The sequence below is a fragment of the Cyrtonyx montezumae genome, unplaced genomic scaffold, assembly GCF_038088225.1.
Source record: "Cyrtonyx montezumae isolate F1298 unplaced genomic scaffold, pur_monq_1.0 scaffold_1, whole genome shotgun sequence".
Lineage (NCBI taxonomy): Eukaryota > Metazoa > Chordata > Aves > Galliformes > Odontophoridae > Cyrtonyx > Cyrtonyx montezumae.
In genome coordinates, this window is record NW_027071825.1 from 15,497,315 (window position 1) to 15,519,003 (window position 21,689).

Consider the following 21,689-nt stretch of genomic DNA (forward strand, 5'->3'; position numbering starts at 1 on the left):
TTCTCCCACTCAGAAAGGCAGTAGCTTCTTGACAAAAGACAGAAACACACAGTAAGTCGCATTTGAATTGCAGAATAAAAGGCAGCCTTCCCCAATTACACTGTAACAAAAAGTGGTTAAGAAGAATGACAAAAATTCCTCCCTCTGACATATTACATAATCTAGCAGGGATTTTCAAGGTTCATGTATTTTTAATATAGTGTTTACCTGCATAAGTAGTAATCCAACAATAAAAGCACTTCCTTGACAGTAACCAACCTCACGATCAACCAAAGAATAAGCCTGCAAAATAATACAAAATAACACTTTTAAGACTCTAAACAATTAAATCCTCATTACTAATAAAATATATATCATACTCATGCTGTTATTTTGATAACAATTTTGTCTTGCTCTCCCAAACCCAGAGGAAATAGACATTCCATGCAAAAACTTTGGTCAGATGTTTAACTGCTACCTGCAGATACAAAAATGTATGAACTTTGCTCTGTGTTGGCCTTCAAAGCACCAACACACACCTAAAGAAGCTTGCAGTTCACAGAATTTGCCACACTTTAAAAGATAAAAGGTCTCCATACCAAATGCACAGGATTACAACATCTACAGAAGATTAGACAAAAGAAACATAAGTCTGTGTCAGAACAATTAGGAGCTGTAGTTTTATTTACAGGTGGCTTCCATGCGTATTGTAGAATCGGAAGCCACTATGATTTAGAAACATGCTGACTTTCCTGCTGAAACTACATGACGTAGAACAATTTAAGCTCTAGTAGAATGGAGGCAATATAGTGACACTTTATGGTGGTCTTATTTGTGCTTGGGCACTAACTGCTCATTAGCTTGCACCTACCATTTTCTTCTACCACACACAGATTCACCAACACCTGAAAACCATTTTGATTTACTATGTTCCCATCCGTCAGTATTGTTCATTTCATGGCACACTTTCTCCAGCACTTACTATGTGAAATTGCTTCAATGCAAGTTTAGTAAGCAAATGTTTTAAACCTCTGTAAAAACATATCAAATAGAAATATGGTATTTGAAAGCTACCTTTGAAACCAAATTTGAGAAGTGGAGTAAGTTTAAAACTAAACTTTAAACATAAGTAAAACTGATGCAGCACATTCACAATATAAATTATTTTCTAAACCTCTGTGCTTGCTTATTCTTGCCAATGTGTTTTCAAGAACTGAAATGCTGACTTACCTTCATTACATTAAATAAAACCTCCTGCCCGAGGCTGTCTTTCTCTTTAAAGAAATCATGTTCAGGATACGTTCTAGCAATGTCCCTTCTTATTAGCTTCTCACAAGGAGATGTCATTTTCAAAAGCTCTGAATACTGATCCTTTATTGGCATGCTTTGAGCACTACACAGCAGTTGCCAAACAATTGCTCTGAAATGATGAGGTATCCCTTTTCGAACAAGCTCCTAAAGCACAGAGAAGGACACAAAATCATTAATATTTCTTGAAAATACTATATCATGTCACAAACAAGTTATGAAGTTCATAAGGTATAAGCCTCAATTATAGCCTGACAGATAATTGGCAGATAACAAAGATAAATGATTTTTAATTAGATACTTTAGATAATTAAAGTTGGTTGGTTGTTGGTGGATTGTTTGTTTGTTTTGAAGTAACTGATTATGAAAAATGCTGAATATTAAAAAAAACATTTCCAACAAGAACTCCTCTGGGCTGAAGAGTAATAGTTATTCTTAATATTTCAAAAATATTATTGAAGAAAGCACTCAAAAATATTCCTAGATATCTAGAAAATTTCTAAAATTACTGCTTAATTTCTAAGAAGCAAATGGCAAAAAAAAAAAAGCTAAACTAACTGGAACACAGACAACTAGAAAAAAGTGCACAAGATTTCTATCATCAGTCATTTGACGCATGCTTCACAAAAATGTCTAAATTCCTCTTCTCCTCTGTTGTGACAGTATTTCAAAGTTTCCTTTTGTTTTAAGGAAGTTTTTTAATGTAATTACTGACACTAGACCAAGAATACACTGTTTACATCAACTGAGCTTGCCTCATTTACCTGAAATTCTCTGGAGAAAAAAGAAAATAAAAATCAGCTAGTTACTGTACAACTCAGACGTTCTCAGACAGATCTGAGAAATCACATTCCAAGTATGGTACTTGTCTTTTCAGAAAGGACAAGTAGGAAGCAGTCTTGTTGCTTGATCTGAAAAACCGAGGGGAAAATATGAGTCAAAGTTAATAGGTTTAGTAGTACTTTCTGTAACAAGGATCAATCCAACTACAAGACTGCCTCCTCAAAACAAGAGGGCTCCTTTGTCAGGGGTGGGTTTTTGTTTGTAGTTATTTGGTTTTTGCCTTTTTTTTTTAAGCCTTACGAACTATTATCAAATGCTCTGCCTCCTACAGGAGAGTTTATTTTGCTGCTATTTATTCTGAGGTCAAAATCTTCTATTCCCATATGTCCAAGTATTTATCCTACTACTACAAGTATTAAGATATCCCTGTAATATTAACTAATCTTCTGAACTTGGTAACTTCCACAGACACTCCTGCTTCAAATTATTTGTTAAGCCTGAACTGCACTGCAGGAGTTCTGCAGCACTATCTGCAGCTTTTCAATATGCTAAAGATCACTAGCTTTTTCCAGAACCTTCCTAGTAACGTCACCGCAACTATTTGTTTAGATACAACTGTGACACTGTGTTATTTCCTAAAAGATGTCCAACTCCAAACCAGCAAGTCTAAGACAGCCTTCCACATTTATCTCTAGCTATTATGTCAGCATTGCACTATCAGATCGCAGTTCAGTCATCTAAAACCTCAAGAAGGTTAGAAGTATAAACAAATCATTAGCAAGTAGTTTCTTGAATTAAGTTATCATGCACCTATTTGACAAAAATAACAGGGTTAATTCCATCAACACTCAGAGGAACAGCAGGAAAACACACCTAAGTGTCACTAAAATGATATTATTTTACACAGTGCTGGGCACAAAGCAGGACTTACAGTGTCACCTTTCAGAATCTCTCCAGAAAGGGTAAGAGTTCCAAAGAGGATCAAAACACACAGATGGATCATATCACATACAAGAAAGCATATACACCCATGACTAACACTTCAAAAACTTCCCAAGTATCTAGTAACTAGCTTTCATAGTCACTACAAAATGAAACTTGGGCTGCTAAAATCATACCTATCTGTACAACCAAGTGTGGATGTTCCAGTATTCCAAAGTTTACCTTGATTTTTGACAAACAAAAAACACATCTGAGAATTATTTCACCAATGAAAAACTCACTAGAAGTATATTTAATTGACTAACTTTCAGTGAATATTTGTTCAACAAACCTTGACCACACTTTATAAACAAAGTCCACAGGTAAGCAGTTCAGACACTGAATTCTATCCAACCCGATCTAGTTATTACCAGTCTACTTCTCCTTCCCAGGTTCATGGGTCTTCTTTTCACAGCTTTTTGGGAACACCTTTCCAAAAACTCTTTTCCCTATACAAGCAGAGAGCCTTGAATTCATTTTCACCCCTTGCTTCCACTTTCGAGTCATGTTCTCTCTTCACAACTGCTTCACATAAAAGACGCTTTGCTTAAGCCCATTGTTCCGCCTTCCCACAACTTATTCACTCACATGAACTTCAAACTACTCAAGAGACCTTGAAATTTGTATTCTGCACATAAAACTACAGACTAAAGCCAATAAAGAACTGAAACAAAATAGTCTGCCTACAAATAAAAATCCTACACTTCCTGTACTTTCTGCCTCTGGAACATGGATGTTAAATCCCCTAAATGCTTTTTCATTTAAATTGCTGTCGAATTCTGTTTCTGCACATGGCCATAACTGACTTTGACTGGATATATACTACCCAAAATTTATCTGATCCATTCAGTTTAGAAACTGTTTTGTTCCACTTGAGGTTATCCGTGGGATCAACACGCTTGGCCTGAACAATTGAACTAAATTTGTATCAGAACCTGGAACAGTAGAATGATCAGCTCCTCTAATAAGATTGCTTTTAAACAGACAGCTGATCAGAGGGGGAAAAAAAATAAATCACAGCATCCAGCTACATTATGGTCTTAAAGCAGCTTTTCAGTTAACTCCATTTTGAAAACAGCAAGTATATGACTCAAGGGAATCTATCCATTAAATAAAAAGCCTTGGTATTCACAATATGCATCTAGTTTTCAATGAGACATTGCTAGGCAAAACTGAAGTATAGTAACAGTTATGTAAGAAGGCTTCAGGATCAAAGTAGATAAGATATCTTAAAAATTGAGCCAAAAAAGCAATCACACTACAAATCTATCCTACAAATGTATCCAACTACCTTAACTTGCTTTTCTTTCTTTTTCCGTACATCTTCCCATTCGTTCACAATCCTTCCCCACAGGATCCACGAGTCCTCTTCAAGATGGCTGAGATTGCTAGAAGCTGATGAACTAGATACAAGAGAAGACCCACTATTTCTTCTTGACCCATTTACCGACCGCAAGGATTTGCTATCTGTTTCCAGTAGCCTGCAAAGAAACCAAGCACACACAAGAAAAAAAAAAATAAAAGAAGAAACAAGCTCTTATCACAGTATTACCACACTGTGGTTTGTTTTCAAATCTGTGCTTCCAACCTCTTTGCAAAGAACAAGCACAGAGTTCCATTGGTACAGTTCTCCCAACATCCATCTGTGATAAATTTAAATAGAACTGCTCGATATTACTATTTATAATCGCTCAAGCATTTCTGCAGCCAGAGTAGCAGATCACATCGAGATACATCGCAGCCTTTTAAGGAACAGACAGACGTGTCACACTGTGCGTCAATACTAACTGAGATTGTAATCAGTGTTTTGCCTTCTCCTGAACTACATCTTAACAAAGCCAAATATCAAGTTGGAGAAAGCACAAAAGCACCATAAATCTAACTTCTTGCATACATTCACCAACTGGAGATTGAAAGCCAAACATGGAAGATTGGAAGATATCAAGGTATAAGTACCAGCAAGAGGGTTTGGCCTTACTAGCAACACACGCACAAAAAAAAAGTAATCCAAGAGCTCTTGTGCACTGAACTGACAAAGGAAACACAAGCAAACAAGTTAAATATTCTCAACAATCGTTTCAAATGTCAAAGGCACTAGAAAAGACAGTAATTTTAAAGGAAAGAAGCCAGCTAAACATCTCCCCATTAACACTATATACATCGATAATGTAAATAGAGACGGAATAATTAAAACCCAAAGCAGTTTTGTAATGCCCAGATCATGCTGACAGCTGTTAAATATGGAGTTTTTATAACTGGATGAGAAAAAAAAATTCAGATGTAACTAATGGGAACTGGGCAACAAACACTAACGGATGGATAAAGCCCAGCCCTTGCATATGAGAACTTCTGGGATTATCAGGCAGCAAGACTGTCCATGCACTTGCACAAAATCTAAAGGTCTTGCAGCATTTTAGCAAGGTTGTGTTAAGTTTTAAGTATTTCATCAATCAGAACCCTCTTATACAAGTCTCTGTATAAGAGTTCCTGCAGCTTAAGCTCCCAGGTAAGAGGTACTTACATCAGCCTTCCCAGTGCCCACCTTTCACCTATTGTTTTTTAATGTTTAGAAACCTAGGATCAATGCATGATCAAACTAAACTTAGTTTGAAACTCCTTCTACCAATGTGAGTCAATGTCAAGAAAGCAACCACAGATAAAAATGAGCATAGAAAAAATATTGCCATTATAAAAACATGATGATTATAAAAGGCTCTGACTGGTTAATTACCACAGCTTTCTATAAAAGCTTAGCTAGATTTCAGTAGGTTGACCTTACCTGGATAAATTCATTGTCCTTGGATTTGAAAGTGAGAAGCTGTTTCCAGAGTAAGTAGTATGCGAGTTCTGTGCTGTTCAACACGAATGAATTTCTGATTTCTTTCACCTAAAACTTTATAAATGATTTACTAATGCCAAACAGCTCCAACAGGACTCTGGACTGAGCTACCTCACTATTCTGAGGAGACTTCCAGTAGAACCGGATTACAGAATGCTTGACACATTCATAGCCTGAAACAAACAGTCTGAGTTCTTCCAGTTCCTAGCCTGTTTAAATAATTTGTATTGTTCTTATTATACTGAAGTCAAGAATATAAATTAAACCTTTACAAATAAATATCCAGCACCAGCCATTCTTCCAGACTGCAGAACCAAGTTCCCTGTGTTCAGAACACAGTTCCTTCTCAACAAAGCACTACTGTGTTAAAATGCAGAGTCAAACTTCCAAAACTACAGTGCACCCTCCATGATGAGAGCACCACATTTTAGTTTACTTCAAGTATTGTATCTCACAAGGAAAGAACATTTGGTGTGATATATCTGATAGGATATCCCCTAATTACAATTCATACACAAAACAAACTAAATGAGGAATTGAATAACATCTATCTAAAAAAAATTTCAAATGAAAATTTAGAAGTTAACCTAAATTGTACTAAATTAAGAATGCAAGCACAAAGAAGAAAAGCTAGCAAGCTCAAGCTCACATGCTTTGAAGAAGCAAACTAATTTAACCACAGGGCTTAATGACTACTCTAGACGTAGAAATCTTACGCCCAAACACAGATAAGCAGTCCAAAGAACAGATACTATAGCTTTTCAAACATAAATGAGACCCTTGGTCATAAACAGAACTGAAAGCCTCAGATTAAAAACAAATTAGCTTATTTTAAAGCACTCAATTTACTTTTTTTTATTATTATTCTTTTGATAAATTTTAAATGGCTACTAGAAAAACAAAAACCGCACATATTGCATCTTCAAAGGAAAGACAATCCCATAAACCATAAGGAAAGGAGGATGACATGGTTTAAAAGCTGACTTCCATTCTCACTCATGAACTAGACAGCTACAATTTCCTTCTAAGTGACTTTATTATTAGGCAGCAGAATGAGAATATAAGACATGCCAGGAGACAGTTGGCGTTACCTTCTCCTCTCAGTTATAGCAGCCTATAAAAAAATTACAGGACAAACAGCAATGACTGATTAGGGATTTATCTTTCATGAAATTAAGTCATTCTGTATCTGTCACTATCAGCATAACAGCAGGATGCATCTATTATTCCTTGCAAATAAAAGATGCTTGAACACTGCTCTATCCATAACAGTAGGTCTCCAGCCACTACACTGAAGAAACTGCAACGCTTCCTTTATTAACTGTACTTGCATGAAACAACCTGAGCTGCAGACTAAATTACAGAGTACAAACTGAATAAATCTGCTCAAACCCTTAAACTAAATAGCAGAATAGCTCCTTCTACCTTTCTAGTATTTCCAACAGAAAATCCAGCTCCAGGTAGAACAATATAGGTAAAAGGTAACATGCTAACAGCCTACATGTGAGCAGGCTGTACAGTGGAAATCAAAAAGGAACAAAGAATTCTGAGGTACTTCACATTTCAAAAAGCCTATGAAAATACCATTTTTATGGTATTTTTATGGTATTATTTATTTTTAGGAGGAGGTTACACAGAGGTTTCATTCCTATGATACTCCATTTCAGTTGAGAAACTGAAGACCGTGTGACTTCAATGTGAATTTCTAGAACAAGAAGCAGTTATGAGCACTTTGTTAAAACCAGAAAACTAACACTTCTGATCATTAACAAAAACATATCTTCTAGAACATATATCTCAAGAACATTGATTCTTAACCTTGAAATTAAGGTGTTGTGCTATGAACAGCAACGTTCTTTAACAGTCTCAACAATGAAGCCACAATAAACCAATTCAGTCTTACTACTATAGTCCGTAAACCAAAAGCTCTTGTGCTTACCTGTTCTGCTCCTCAAGTTTAGCCAGTAATTCTAGGTCGTCTGGACTCAGCTGTGTTGGTGAGGATGGCGATAACGCAGGCGTAGACAGAGTGGTAGAGGAGGATGTAGTGTGTAAGGAGGCAGATGGACTTGCCACCTGACTGGCCATCTGACTGACGGTGTGTGATACAGTGTTCTTCACCCATGAGAGAGTAGAGCTCAGCTTTCCTGCAACCGTGTCTGTCGCCACCTATGATGAGAGAAAGAAGAGGCTGCAACAGTTTTTTCATCTTTTCAGCCAGCCAGCTGTCACTGAACAGGGAAAAGATACAATATGCATAAATTGACATTGGGATTGTTTATTTCTCCAGAAGACCAAAAGCTGTCAGAAGCGCTACAAGCAGCCACCACAGCAATACAACGTTACAGAAGAAATAACGCACAAGGATACTGCTAATACACAAGGAAGATACAGAGGAATTTGTTTGGCAGGGCTGGTTTCTGCTACAGGTCACTTCAGACTTTCCACTACAGAATAAAAGCTTACTTTCTAAGACATCTTGATAAGCTAATAAAGGCACAGGACACTAGAAAGATAAATAATGAAGCAATCAACTACCTCACAACTGACAGAAGCAGCAAGAACTTATCAGTTTAAACACTGATCCTGACTTCACCCTCCCTGGTCACTCAGATGCACTGCATGCACCTGAGCTCCCCCGGGCTGGTCCTGCCTTCCCACCAGGTGCTCCATCACAGCTTCAGACCATGACTTAGTATTTCTGCTACAGACCCCCAAAATAAGCACCTGAAACATTCCAGTTGGTTCCTGCACCACCTAAGCTTTCTTATGCAACTTCTTCTGTCCTTTTACTACTTCTTTCCTTTTACGTTACTAAAAAAAAAAAATAAAACCCACAAATTTTTAAAGCTCATCTTGGAGATGCACTTTCAAAACTAGTGTTTTAACACCACGTTTTATAACAAAAAGAAAAAAAAAAGAAAATATGGTAGAGATTTCAAAGTATTAAATGTAATAATTAATATTTCAGTCAACACTCATATTCTATTGCTCCTGAAGCACAAATTATTCATGTTTCATTTTAAATAGCAGATTTGTGATACAGACAACACATGCATCTCATTCAGTAAGAGGACTGAGTCTTTTCTCAAATGTTTAACTGCTTCAAATATGCCAAGTAACACAGCTATTCCAAAAATAAACAGTCAGAAACAGAAAGAATCTTAAGAATACAGCAAACACCTTCCAAAAGTCACACTTCTGTTCTGAGCAGATATCCACATATAAATATTAGAAAAGCACTGATTTAGAGTTGCACACTGTGACACGAGCTGGGAAGTAGCATATAATCCATTTTGATCTCCTTACAAAGCAAAGTAATTAAGAAGACTTAAGGTGAGAAAGTAAATCTGAGTACGGCTTACACAAGAGTCATACTCCAAGCTCAGAAATCTGAAGGGGACGAGGAAGTAGGAAAAAAACCCTAGAATTTATTTACCAACAGATCACTGGGCATTGAAAAAGTAACTTAAAAGTTTGTAGGAATGGATAGGTAAAGAATACTAACAGAATGGTCAAGAAAACTATACAAGACAGCAGTTCAGTCAGCATTTTTCAGATGTTGAATTTCAAATTGAATTTGAAAAGTAGGAGAGGTAACCACGAAACCAAATCCAGAGAACTGCCCAGATGACCAAACCAAAATTAACATTATTCTGCATGAGCAAAGCCACAGAGTCAATCAACCTGAAGAACGCATTCCCCAAAGACGCCTTCCTTAAGACCCTTCCAATTAATTGCACTTCAAGCACAAACTCAGGTCTCAGCCCACAGCCATGGTCCCCACTACACCACTCAGCTGCTATAGCTTTTTGAGCACAGCACACAGGCTCTTGTTCATTGCTGGCTGAAGCGCACAGCTAATGGAGGTAACTGTGTTGAGAAATAGTGTTATTGTGCTCTTGCTATCTGTTGTAGTTTCCATGGAAACAAACAGGAGGCATTACTTTCAGAGCAACCCACATATATATATTCCTGTAGACACTGAAGTTCCACCAGTACTCCTCATTTCCCTGAAAGAAACATGACATAAAGCTACGGGTGTCCCAGTTACCAGAAATACTGTTTTAACTGTTCTTACCATATGACAAAGTAAAAATAATTGCAAGCCTTAACAAATATCAATACCTTTATGTATACTATGTATATTTCACATGCTCTCTACCTCTTCTTCTCTTCCTAAGAAAACGGAAGTACTTCTCATAGTACTCTGCACATAAAAAGAAAGTCTAACACAACTGTAGTTGGTTATATGCGCCGTTTTCAAGCAAGTTGTATAGCATTCCACAAACCCCAGACTCCTGCTTGCTTCAAAAAGTTAATAGCATTCTAATACCTGACTAACAAACTGAACTGACTCAGTGAAGGACGTACAGGGAAAGCAGCTAGTGAATCAGCCTGTTCTCGTGCCTCCTGATGAGCTAAAATCGTAGTTCAGGACTCAAACATGGTTTCACTACAGGCTTCACCTGCATCTTCTATACTACCAATTCATTTAACTGAATTCAGCTTAAGTCTGAGAAGATGAGGCCTGCTTTGCTCGTTTATTCTTGATTTTTCTCATACTATCACTAACCAATAGTCAGAAATATCACCACTAGTGCTCACCAGCTTTCACCCCAATCACCAACTCCAAGTCTTTTTAGTAGGACAAGTCTGCTAACAAGTGGAAAAAAAAATCCAAAAAGGTCAACAAATCAAAGACCATCCTTAGTGCCACTGAGAAACAAAGCAAAAGATCATGTAAAACTCCTAAGTCTATATGAGGATTGGTACGTACCTTACTAGGAAATTTTAACTTGCATTCATCATTTTGCCTTTAAAAATATCAAACAATTCTTTGTCCAACTGTCTAGGAAATACTTGCTAAAGCTGCAGCCAAACCCTGAAAGTTCCATCACTAACACGTTCCAAGGCAAATTAAAACTAAAATAAATAACACCAAGAAGCACAATTGCTTTGCTGAATGAATTTTACCTCTGCTGTTTCAGAGATTAACATTTAAGTTGGAAATTCTTTTACTACACCTGAAAGTAATCTGTCATTCAAACTGTATCTAAGTCAAGCATCTTAGAGATGTAAAACTAAGTTGTTATATACATCCCTCTATGCAGTCACGTGGAAAAAACACTTCCAAAATGTTTTTGATGCCCATTTTAAACAGCATTCAATAGTTTTTCCTCTCATAAGGGTAACAGTAAGCTCTTCCCATAACGTCCTGCTAATGACAAGTGCAGGGTGAAATCCTGAGAGCAGCGATCCACTAGTAAAAGACTCGTTCCATCTGACAGTCTGAAGAAACCAAATTTAAAAAGCAAAACAAACCCTCATCAGAATTAATACAGCATGTGATACTGGTGAATCAGAGACCTGTGTCACCACAGTATTAATATTTTCTAAAATTAAAAAAAAAAAATCAAGGACATTTCATGATCTCATCAATGAGGCATTTAATACTATCAGAGACAGACAAAATTTGTTCGGACAAAAAAAAAGGTAACTCCTGATGGCAGCTTCTGGCTGTTTCCCAAGTTAGGAATGAACACAATCTAAGAGTCCACAGTCACTCTAAGCCAACATCTTCATTTTAGTCCAGAACAAAGCCCAACCCTTGTACTGCACTTCAGCCCCAAGCACACAGTAACTACCTCAACCTGACTCAGAAGGGTTAGTTTTACAGAAAATTAGCAAGCAAAGTTGATAGTTAATAGAGCCTGCAGTAACAGCCGCTGTGCAGTCTCAGCATGACCAAAAGGAGTTCATGTTCTTCACCACTCAAATCCCAGGGCAGTACAAGTATTTCCTAGGCTCCCCCTGAAACACCCCTTCACAGCTAACTCAGTATTTCCAGAGATCTTGGGCAGTTAAACAAGTTCACAGCAATCGAGGATAAGCCAGACTTCACTACACCACTTCTGCCTCTACCTCATGGCCATACAGCTTCTGTGAAGCATACATTAACCAAGAGGAATACCTCACAGCTGAACATGGGCTGAGCAAAGTGAGCTAAGTCCCCTTCCATTATGACTAAGCCACCTTCCCAGCTACCAACCTGCACTTACTTCAGCCACCACTTGCTGCAGAAGGAAAAGACGCTCTTTAACCAAAGACATTTAAGCAGATGACTATAATGAAAGGAAGACAGTATTTAAATGAACCAAAAGCTTGCCAACAGATGTTGGTTTTCACAAGGTAAATAAGACAGTGGGCTTTAATTCAGCATGCCATCCAAAAGCACCATTATGTAGTTAAAACTTGAGAGGATTTATCTAAGAGAATTAAAAACTTAGGCACTTACTGTTTGTTTTTGTATTTAAATACACATTTTTATTATGTCTTGGAAAAAATACTGAATTCAAAGTATGAAATGAAAGCAAGGAAAAATTGTTTGAGCAAAGAACAACCAGGTTGTTTTTTTTTTTTTCTATTGTTACATAAGAACATGGAATTAGCAAGATAAACAATTCTGTTTTTCAAAATCCACTGAGACTTCACTTCCCCTTTTTTCCCCATCTTTCTCATCCCTCAGTCTTACCCAAAGAAGCTGACACTAACTACTTCAACACTTCACTTTCCCCCACCCCTTCTCCCACCAACTTTGAAAAGCACCTCCTGTCTCCTCCTTTCCACAAACTCCATTTCACCTACCCCATTCTCCAGCTACCTCCTGCTTACTTGCTCAAAACCCATCAGACAAGCCTACAGAAGGAAAACATAGAGAAGGCAATGAAAAAGACACACAAAGAATCCAAGCCGCCGACCTCTAGCTCAGGAAGTGTCTGAGCTTCAGCGTAGTGGGAGCTCAGAAGAGATCTGAGGAGGAAGCAGATTCTTGTTTTTAATTGTTCTTCTCCAAACATCTGCTACTCTCAGAGGCACTATTGGGCTGGCTGGACCTCAGGGACACTCACCACAGCTGTTCTCATCCCAGCTTAATCAAATTCAGGCAATGCTGATTCATAATAGCTAGTGTTTTCCTCCTGATTGTGTCCCTCTTTCACCATCCCCCATTTCCTCTCCTGACTCTTACTTGAAAGCTAAGAGCTACCTCAAAATATCCTTAAATATTAACATTTATACGTGAACGTAGAGCTGTATAAGCATGACTAAAGCAGAAACTGGAGGCTAGAAGGGAAAATAAAAAGATAAATTTAAGCAAAACAACCACCAGTAGAACAAATAGAATACAATTACCTTATCTTTGAGGAACATAAAGTAAATTAAGAAAAAAAAATTGGGGGAAAAAAAACAACCTGAATTTTGTGACAAATTCTTTCAGAGATAAGTAAAGCACACTAAATGCTGCCAGATCTCCTCCGTACAGACGCGATGCTTTCCTACATATCCTGCTGGCCACCTTCTACAAAAACTGACCCAGGACAACATAAGAACGGTTTAAAATAGGCTCACTGTTAACGCTGGCAATTCCAACAACGTGCTAACCCCACACAAATTGTTCTCTGATCGGCAGCATAGAAAACAGGCAAGAATGCCGTGTGACTTCAGAACGCCCCGGGAAACCGAAGGTGAAACGCACCTCAAGTAGCCACAACGGCAACACCGAGTTCTTGTCCTTATTACACAAGCGAGTTGGTGCAGATGCAGCACGAGGCGTCAGATACCTCCGAAAGCACCCTTTGAAAACTCCCATCCCAACAGCCGCGCACCCAAACGCTCCCGGTTTAACAACACCTCCATAAAAACGCGACTGAGAAAAATCTCTCTACAGATAACCCCGTGTGAACGCACCGCAGACCAAAGCCGAGCGCTCCTCGCCATCGCCACCCCGCACTGCCGGCCCCGCAGGATCGCTCTCTCTCCGCTCTCACCGCATCGTCCCGCCGGGCCGAGGCCCACGGTCCCCGCCGACCCCCGGCCCAGAAGCGCCCACCTCGCCAGCGGGGAGAGCCCGGCGCCGCACGGCCCCGACCCTCCGGGACTGGACGTCGCGGCCGGGCCGCCGCGCCCCGCCTAGGCCCCGCCGCGCACCGCCTCCGGCCCCGCAGCTGGGGGTGGGAGGGAGGACATTCCCGCGCCTCACCTTGGAAGCGTCGCCCGCGACGGAGAGGCGCGAGCATCGACGTCCCCCGCGTCCCGCCGCCGCCGCCGCCCCTCCACCGAGCCGCCCCCCGCCGCCCCCGGCAGCCGGGCCACGTCCGTGCCGGCGCCGCGCAGGCGCGCTCCGCACGCAGCCGCCGCGAGAGGCGGCCCCGCGCCCCCGCAGAGCCGGGCCCGGCCCGCAGGGGCCTCTTTCCCGCGCTGCCTCGGGCCCGGGCGAGGCCCACGCCGTGCTCCCCGCGCGTGGCTGCCGAGAGCCGGGACTGCCGCGCGGTTCCGGGCTCGCCGCTGCCGTTCGTTAGCTGCGGAGCCGAGTGGCGGCCCTCACCTCCCCCGTCTGTGCCGCGAGGCGGCGGCACCCTGCAGCCGCTCCGTGTCGGAGCCCGTGTGCAGCGCCGTGCAGCCGCGGGCCTCGGCCCCACCCGAGCGGCGCTGCCGGGCCCGGTGCCGCTGGGGGTCCAGGCAGCTCCGGCGCGAGCCCGCCTGCCGCCGCGCTCCCAGAAAAAGAAGTGATCGAAGTCGTTTACGTTTCCACCGTTAAGATTTTTTAGCATCAAAGCCGCTGCTTTTTACCGTGCGGTAAGCAGCGCTTCGCTGCTGCAGCCCGTGCCGGTACCTGCGGAGCTTCCCGCACGCGTCACACCTCCGAACGCACAGCGCTCCCGCCCTCAGCCCCGCGGGCGCCGGACCCCGTCCCGTGCGGGCGCTCCTCCGGGCCGGCAGGGGGCGCGCGCCGGGCCCAGGGGAAGGCCGCGAGACGACGCCCCGCCTCGCCGGGCAGGGCAGGAGCTGCGCCTGCGCAGTAGGCGCGGCCTTTTCCCCGCTGCAGTCGTTGCAGTCGTCGTGCGGAGCGGGCCCCGGCCTAGGACTAGACCGGACAGTACCTGGCACGATGGTCAGTACCGGCCCGTACGGGACCCCCGCGCCATAGGACAGCTCTGCCCTCCGCTCCGAGCCCGCCGCGCGACTCCGCTCGCCCGGATGGAGCCCGATTGACCCGGGCCCTCCTCCGGCTGCTGCGGCTGCAGCGTGGCAATGGCTGCCTGCGGCACCGCGGGGCGGGCCGGGCCGGCTCTAGTGCAGCCCGGCGGTGCCCTCTCCGCAGCGGCGCCTTCTCTCCCCCTTTGCCCCCACACCCCACACCGTTCCGGGCCGGCCCTGTGCTGCTGCGAGCCCGGGCGTCGCGCGTGGCGGCGGCAGCTGGGGCCGGGCCCGCGGTGGCACGGGCCGTGCGGGCGGGGACAGCCGGAGGATGACACGCTGCCCTCGTCCCGCCGCGCCGTGCTGCGCCGACACCCGCGGCTGTGGGGCCGTCCGGCTTAGGGCGGTGCCGGGACAGCCCCTCGTGTGTTGGTGGAGGGGGTTTGGGTGAAATGGCCGAGGGACCGACTCGTGTGGGAGTGTCTGACAGCGAGCGGGGATGCTGCTTCACTGTGTGCAGGCAAACGTTTCATTAGTAGGCAAAATTTCTGTTTCTTGAAACCATATGAAGCCATGGGCAGGAAAGTTTGTGTGAAGGATATGAATCCTGCTTTCTTAAGATGGTTTTAATCTCGCGTAAGAAAACCTGTCATTTCTCATTCACCAGAGTTACATTAATAACAATTCATGTAGTTTGGATGGCCTTGGCTTATGCAGTTATGTGTTAGTAACGTACTATTTTTCTTATTTAAGGGGTTTGTGAAAGTTGTCAAGAATAAGGCCTACTTCAAGAGATACCAAGTTAAATTCAGGAGAAGGAGAGGTATGGCTCAATTCCCTGGATTGCTAAATTACGTTATGCTAACAAATATTACTTTTTTTACACATTTTCCACATCATAACTTGTTTTTCAGAGGGAAAAACTGATTATTATGCTCGTAAGCGTTTGGTAATTCAGGATAAAAACAAGTACAACACCCCAAAGTATAGGATGATTGTGCGTGTTACTAACAGAGACATCATTTGCCAGGTAAGGTCTGTGATACTTGCCACTTTCTTCCAGAAATAAACAGAAAAGGGGGATCGTTGAGGCACTTATTGGTTGTTTTCATGCCTAAGCAGTTTTAATATCTCTCTGGCTTCTTGGAGAAGTCTTTAAGGCTGACGCAATGTCAGGAATGAACCACAGACATAATACAGAATAACTGCTCATGTCAGCATTCTGAAACAATAGGAAGTTGTACTCTTCTAATGATGATGAAATACGTTGAAGGTTTTAGGGAAAACCTTTTCTATCTTTTATGCTGTCTTTTAAGTGCTTTGAAAAGAGAGGTCTTTTTTGCTTGCTTGAAAACTGCTGTGACCTGTCAACCTGCTCACTGTTACCTGGTACCTGGAGGTGTCCTCACTTTCAGGACTTTTTACTGTGATATTATGTGGATTGAGTGAAGCAGATAGGCCTTAAGATAACTTCACAGAGATTAAAGGAGACTGATAAGTTAGAATAGTAGGCACCTTTTTGTGGAACATGGTTATGTGTTGCATCATGTAGTGCAGATTCTCACTGTAGTTCATTTTCCTGGTTCGTTTCCAGAATGTTCTATCGTAAATACACACTTGTAAGCTTAAAGCTAAAAAGTTTTCTTGTCGCTTCTTTCTTCATTCAATAGTTCTATCTGTCCAGAATAGTGAAAATAGTGCTGTTTTTAATCAGCTCAGACTAAACTATGTGACCTTGATGAGGTTACCTTGTATCTCTGAAATTCAAAACAAAAATTGGTGGTGGCAGATGCTTGTATCTGAGCAGTCATGCCTTTCCAGAATGTGGGAACTCTGGAGAGAGGGGGCAACTTTTAGAGGCAGAGAAGTATGGAAAAGTCAAAGGAAGACAGTTCTGTTATTGCTGCTTCACATGAGACCCCCAAGATTACAGGGATCTTACATCTTAATACAGGCACTCTGTAATGAACGGCGTCCTCACAAACACTCATATTTTTGCATTTTTCATAGGTGAATTGTATTGTGTTACGTGAGAACTGTGTGCAGAAAGTAGGACAGAATCCATCTATGTGTGTAAAAATTCTTTGAAGTGTTGCTTTTGTTGGCGTTTTCTCGGTCTCTTGTTTTATATGAAGAAGTAAATGAAAGTGGTTGCCATCATGAACTTTCTCAAAGCCAAATATGGATTTGAATGCTTAGCTTCAGTACTTAAAGAGTTAATTACGCCATGAGACCTTTTTGAAAGGAAAATCGAAACAGAGCTCCTTAAGTTCTCAATAAAAGCAGTTTGCTGGACATCTCTATAAGAGTTCCTGTTGGCTTAGGTAGATGTCAGAGAAGTGGTCCACAATTACAGTGAGAAAACTCACAGTTGTTTTGTGGCATTTTTTGCTGTTGACAGATTGCCTATGCCAGGATTGAAGGCGACATGATTGTCTGTGCTGCTTACGCCCATGAGCTGCCAAAATATGGTGTGAAGGTTGGCCTGACCAATTATGCAGCAGCATACTGTACAGGTCTGCTGTTGGCACGCAGGGTAGGTATCTGTCAGACTGTCTGGAAGTAGCTGCTCTGTTTTTCTTAAAAAAAGGAAAGCTAGCTCACTGTGTTAAGTGGCATCGGTAGTATAGATACCAGATTGTGCAGGCCTGTCTAAATGCTAACTTGTACTCTTTACCATGTAGATTTGATGGGCTCTTGTGACTGTCAAATCGCAATGAGAAGTATGACAACATGCAGGTTCAACCCCAGCAACCCGCTTTTAAGTCTCTGCACTTAAGTTTGGTGGAGGGAGGGAGTCAGGACAAAAATGTAAGAAATGTACCTTCGTTAAGAATTTCAATACATGTAAACTGTATTCATCCATTTTCCTATGAGCTTGTGGATAGGTCTTAAGTTTATTGTACCCGTTGGGACAAGAGATTGAAATATAACAGGCATGTTTATTGCAGTGGTTATTATGAGCTTTAATACTGGTATGTAATGCATAATTTTTGTGAAGAAATTTGTTGAAAGCGTGGAGATTCTGTTGCAACTTCTGTGTTTTAATTTGATGGTGATTCTTTATTTTGGCTTTAAATCGGCAGAATTTCAGAAGTTTTGCTTTTTTTTTTTTTCTCCACCTGCAGCTTCTGAATAAATTTGGTCTTGATAAGATCTATGAAGGCCAAGTTGAAGTGACTGGTGATGAATACAATGTGGAAAGCGTGGATGGAAAGCCTGGTGCTTTCACGTGTTACCTTGATGCAGGTCTTGCCAGAACTACAACTGGAAACAAAGTTTTTGGTGCTCTGAAGGGTGCGGTGGATGGTGGTCTGTCCATCCCTCACAGGTAATCGTTTCTCTGGAAAAACTCCTTTAGAGTTACCTGAGATAATTCTGTGTGTGACAGTCTACTTATACTGTCATTTTTATGCTGAAATAGCTATTTTTATGACCTGGTAATGATTAATTTAGTGTGGGATCTGGGATACTATCTGTTTAGTTGGTCTTCTTTTACTCAAAAGTAGTTCTGAGAGCACTGCAATGAATCTTGTGAAACTGCAGAGCCACTTCATTACTTTAAAACATCCAGTGACCGAATGCACTTCAGTAAATACTCTTTAGTTTTCACATTGTTTCAAGACTTTAGCAAATTGAGTCTAGGTATTAATTTTGGTGTGTGTACATATGAGATCCAAAAACAACCACTGTTGTTTCCCATGTTTGTCAAGACAATAGCACGTGTGGGTAGTCCACCAGCACTTAGAATTTCCATGCTGAAGTTGTGGTTGTTCCTGTCAGAGGCTGCGTGTGGCCAAATCAAGATTTTGCCTAACTCTAATACTACACTTGACTGTTTCTTTTGGACAACAACTGTAGGGGAAAAAAAAAAGTGGTATCTGTTCTGGATTTTTATATTCTCTCATGCTGTCCTGGAGTTGTGTTTTCTTGTTTGTGTTGTTGTTCTCTTTTTGTATGTTATTACTAATTCATTTGTCTCTAACCTGGCTGCTATGTGATGATACCCCAATGACTGACCACTCTGTAGTAGGTCCATGGTGTGTAAATGATGTACTTCACAGTTTCAAGACGGGACTGATGGCAGCTGAGATGAACTTTAAAATTCCTGTTTCTTCTTCTTCTTTATATCCATTTTCTTAATGTTTCCATTTTTAATTAGTGCCCTATTCTTCAGTTAACTATAGCAGAATCTGATCCCAAGTCATTTCTTTGTGGAACCTGCTTTTGAATCAGAGTGTTTGGGGAACGTGTGTTACTCTGAATTTCACTGCTCTGTCACAGTACCAAGCGTTTCCCTGGGTATGACTCCGAAAGCAAAGAATTCAATGCAGAGGTTCACCGCAAGCACATTATGGGCCAGAACGTTGCAGATTATATGCGTTACCTGATGGAGGAGGATGAAGATGCTTACAAAAAACAGTTCTCTCAGTACATAAAGAACAATATAACACCTGATGGGGTAAGATCTATCTGTCTGGCTTTTGTCCATTAGTAGTGATGTAGATCTTCTTGTATAGGGTTTCCTCTAGTAATACAGTTAAGGTCAGTGTGGAAAATAGGAATGTGATTATTTTGTACGCTTTCCAGACAGGTAAAAAATATTTCTGTTTCCCAAAAAATCTGTTGTACAGTGTGTGACCCTTACTGGTAGCTGTAGGCTCCAGGCAGATACAGAAAATCCTAATCTAGTTCTGTTGCAGAAGTCACCATCTTAAGAATTATATCTACTGTTCTACATCTTGAATTCAGTATGGCTTGGAAATTTTGAATATATTGCAGAAAACACTAAAAGATTGGTAAAATTACCATGGTGCTTTTTTAACTTCTTTGGGATAACTTGTCTCCTGTTTGGTTAGTGGTTCAGAAGTTTGGAACGTTTTTCTGTAGTAACATTTTAACTATAAATGCCAACTTTGTATATATTCCTAAACAAACTATTCATTTAGAGAAGATTTTACTATTAAGCATCTAGTTGTCTTGATTACATCATCAGCAAAGATACTGAAACTGGGGGAAAAGGAGCAGGCAGAATAGGGCCCCTTGGTGGCTTCTGCTGTTGATCTGTGTAACCGGACAGATCACCTCCATTTTCCTGTTTACATCTTAAAGAAGAATTTCTGCAGGCTGACCTGCTACCCAAAGTTAAGAAAGGACTGCTTCTCTGTAACCTCTGCTAATGCATTTCTGTTGTTGCTAGCAGACTGCTGCTAGTGGGGATAGTGCAGGATCTTGTGTGATGAGTTAATTTGTAGCCACTTTCATGCCACTTTTCTTACTAAGCAGCTTTGTAATACCTAGTGGTAGAGGTGTAGTGTCTGGCAGGTGGTAAGATAACATCTGATGAAAGGGTTCAGGTCAAATAGCTCTGGTTTAATTTAAGAACTAAGTTTTCAGAGCACTAAACTATATAAGGAAAGCAAAAATTTCTTTTTTTTCTTACTCATGGCAGAAGTAGAATAAGATTCTGTAATTGCCTTTCAGTTTAAGCGTAGGGAAACAAGACCATAGGAAGTAAGCTTCAGAGGGAAGAGCACTTCCACTGCAAGATGCTAGCCTGTACTTAAGAGGCCTGTAGTAAAATAAGGATAAAAGTCATTTGTATTTTTGATATTTAAATATCTGGATACTTCTAGTGGTGGCCAGGAATTCTATTAGGTTTTAACAGTGATTCACATGAAGGAAACCTATTAAAGGGATCATTGTAAGCTCTACTGTGATGATAACTGGTTCTGGTGCCCAGTTTGCTAAGGATATCTTAGTTTTTGATACCGTCTTACAATGGACCACTGGAAAACTGTAACAACTTCTGCTTTTTCAAGATGGAAGAAATGTATAAAAAAGCCCATGCTGCTATACGGGATAATCCAGTCCATGAAAAGAAACCCAAGAGAGAATTCAAGAAAAAGAGGTAAGCATGAATGTAACTTCTCTGTTGAAGAGATTTTAATTAGTGATGGCACCAATAGAGTGATTTCTGCGGTATTTGTGTCAGAACTCATTTCTAGATCAGGTTAAGATACAACGATTTATATTTCCTTGTCAGGAAAGAACTTGAATGTGAATAATCTAAAATATAAAAGCTCTTAACCGTGCAAAAAAAGCTGAAGCACTAAGGCATGTCTTTGTCCTGAATAGCTGGAATTCTTTAAGTGTGCATTTTAACACTTTGTTTTCATGGGCAAGGCCACTTCCCTTCAGGAGAGTGCAGGCTGACTCATGTGTCATTACAAAACTATTTTGATTTTTTCAGAAGCATGAGGGAAGAGAAAGTAAGGTGCTCATACTGGAAGGGACGTGATTGTGTCCAGTCAGTTAAGAGCTCACCTCTTGAGAAACTGAACAGCATTTTTTTAAAGAATTCAAGAAATAAAGCATGATAGAGAAGTGGTAGCATGTTCTTAGTTGCAGTGTACGTCAGCTCCCTTCATTCCTGTTGTTGCCTTTTTCTGCTTTGGTTAATAAATCATACCACCTGTTTGCATTGCAGAGTGAACAGTACCAAGATGTCCCTCGCCCAGAAGAAAGACCGCGTTGCTCAGAAGAAGGCTAGCTTCCTCAGGGCCCAGGAACGTGCAGCTGATAGTTAAGACAACTTCCACAGTTTTCTATGAAGCTTTGGAAAAAATGGCAATAAATTTATTGACTAAGCAGCTGTGTAAGACTGCCTTATTAATACAACTTAAATATCAGAATTACTTTTTATAATCCAGGTATTCTGGTGCCTTAAAGGCTTTTTAATATGAACTGCTTCAACAAATTGGCAAAGACAAAGCTACCACACTAAAACTATTCCCATAACAAGGGGAAATAATTTTGA

At 41.1% G+C, this 21,689-nt stretch overlaps 2 protein-coding genes and 1 non-coding gene across 13 annotated transcripts in view; 2 read left to right on the forward strand and 1 right to left on the reverse strand.

Moving 5' to 3' along the window:
* Positions 1-14,019, reverse strand: part of EVI5 (ecotropic viral integration site 5) — a 65,827-nt gene extending 51,808 nt beyond the window's left edge. For 3 of the 11 annotated variants that reach the window (XR_010622509.1, XM_065741624.1, XM_065741604.1), the window contains exons 1-6: positions 12,652-12,988; positions 7,830-8,059; positions 5,831-5,869; positions 4,343-4,532; positions 1,210-1,434; positions 208-282 (exon numbers count right to left, since the gene is read on the reverse strand). Coding sequence is in view for 10 of the 11 variants with exons in the window: in XM_065741624.1 (XP_065597696.1) it covers positions 208-282; positions 1,210-1,434; positions 4,343-4,532; positions 5,831-5,869; positions 7,830-8,059; positions 12,652-12,750 (858 nt within the window). In the remaining variant the exon portion in view is untranslated. Of the gene's footprint in view, positions 1-207; positions 283-1,209; positions 1,435-2,051; positions 2,199-3,001; positions 3,094-4,342; positions 4,533-5,830; positions 5,870-7,829; positions 8,060-12,651; positions 12,989-13,639; positions 13,699-13,931 lie in introns of those variants that run through there. The other 8 variants (XM_065741633.1, XM_065741588.1, XM_065741615.1 and 5 more) reach the window with 7 other exon arrangements.
* Positions 14,020-14,735: 716 nt separating this feature from the next.
* RPL5 (ribosomal protein L5) lies at positions 14,736-21,522 on the forward strand. The gene is made up of 8 exons (XM_065741543.1): positions 14,736-14,843; positions 15,623-15,692; positions 15,784-15,899; positions 17,271-17,405; positions 17,998-18,200; positions 19,154-19,331; positions 20,692-20,780; positions 21,360-21,522. Exons 1-8 carry the CDS (start codon positions 14,841-14,843, stop codon positions 21,457-21,459), a joined length of 894 nt encoding a protein of 297 aa, XP_065597615.1. The 5' UTR covers positions 14,736-14,840; the 3' UTR covers positions 21,460-21,522.
* LOC136055290 (small nucleolar RNA SNORD21) lies at positions 18,862-18,957 on the forward strand. The gene has a single exon (XR_010622825.1). It is a non-coding gene; the product is annotated as a small nucleolar RNA SNORD21 (small nucleolar RNA).
* Positions 21,523-21,689: the final 167 nt, after the last annotated feature.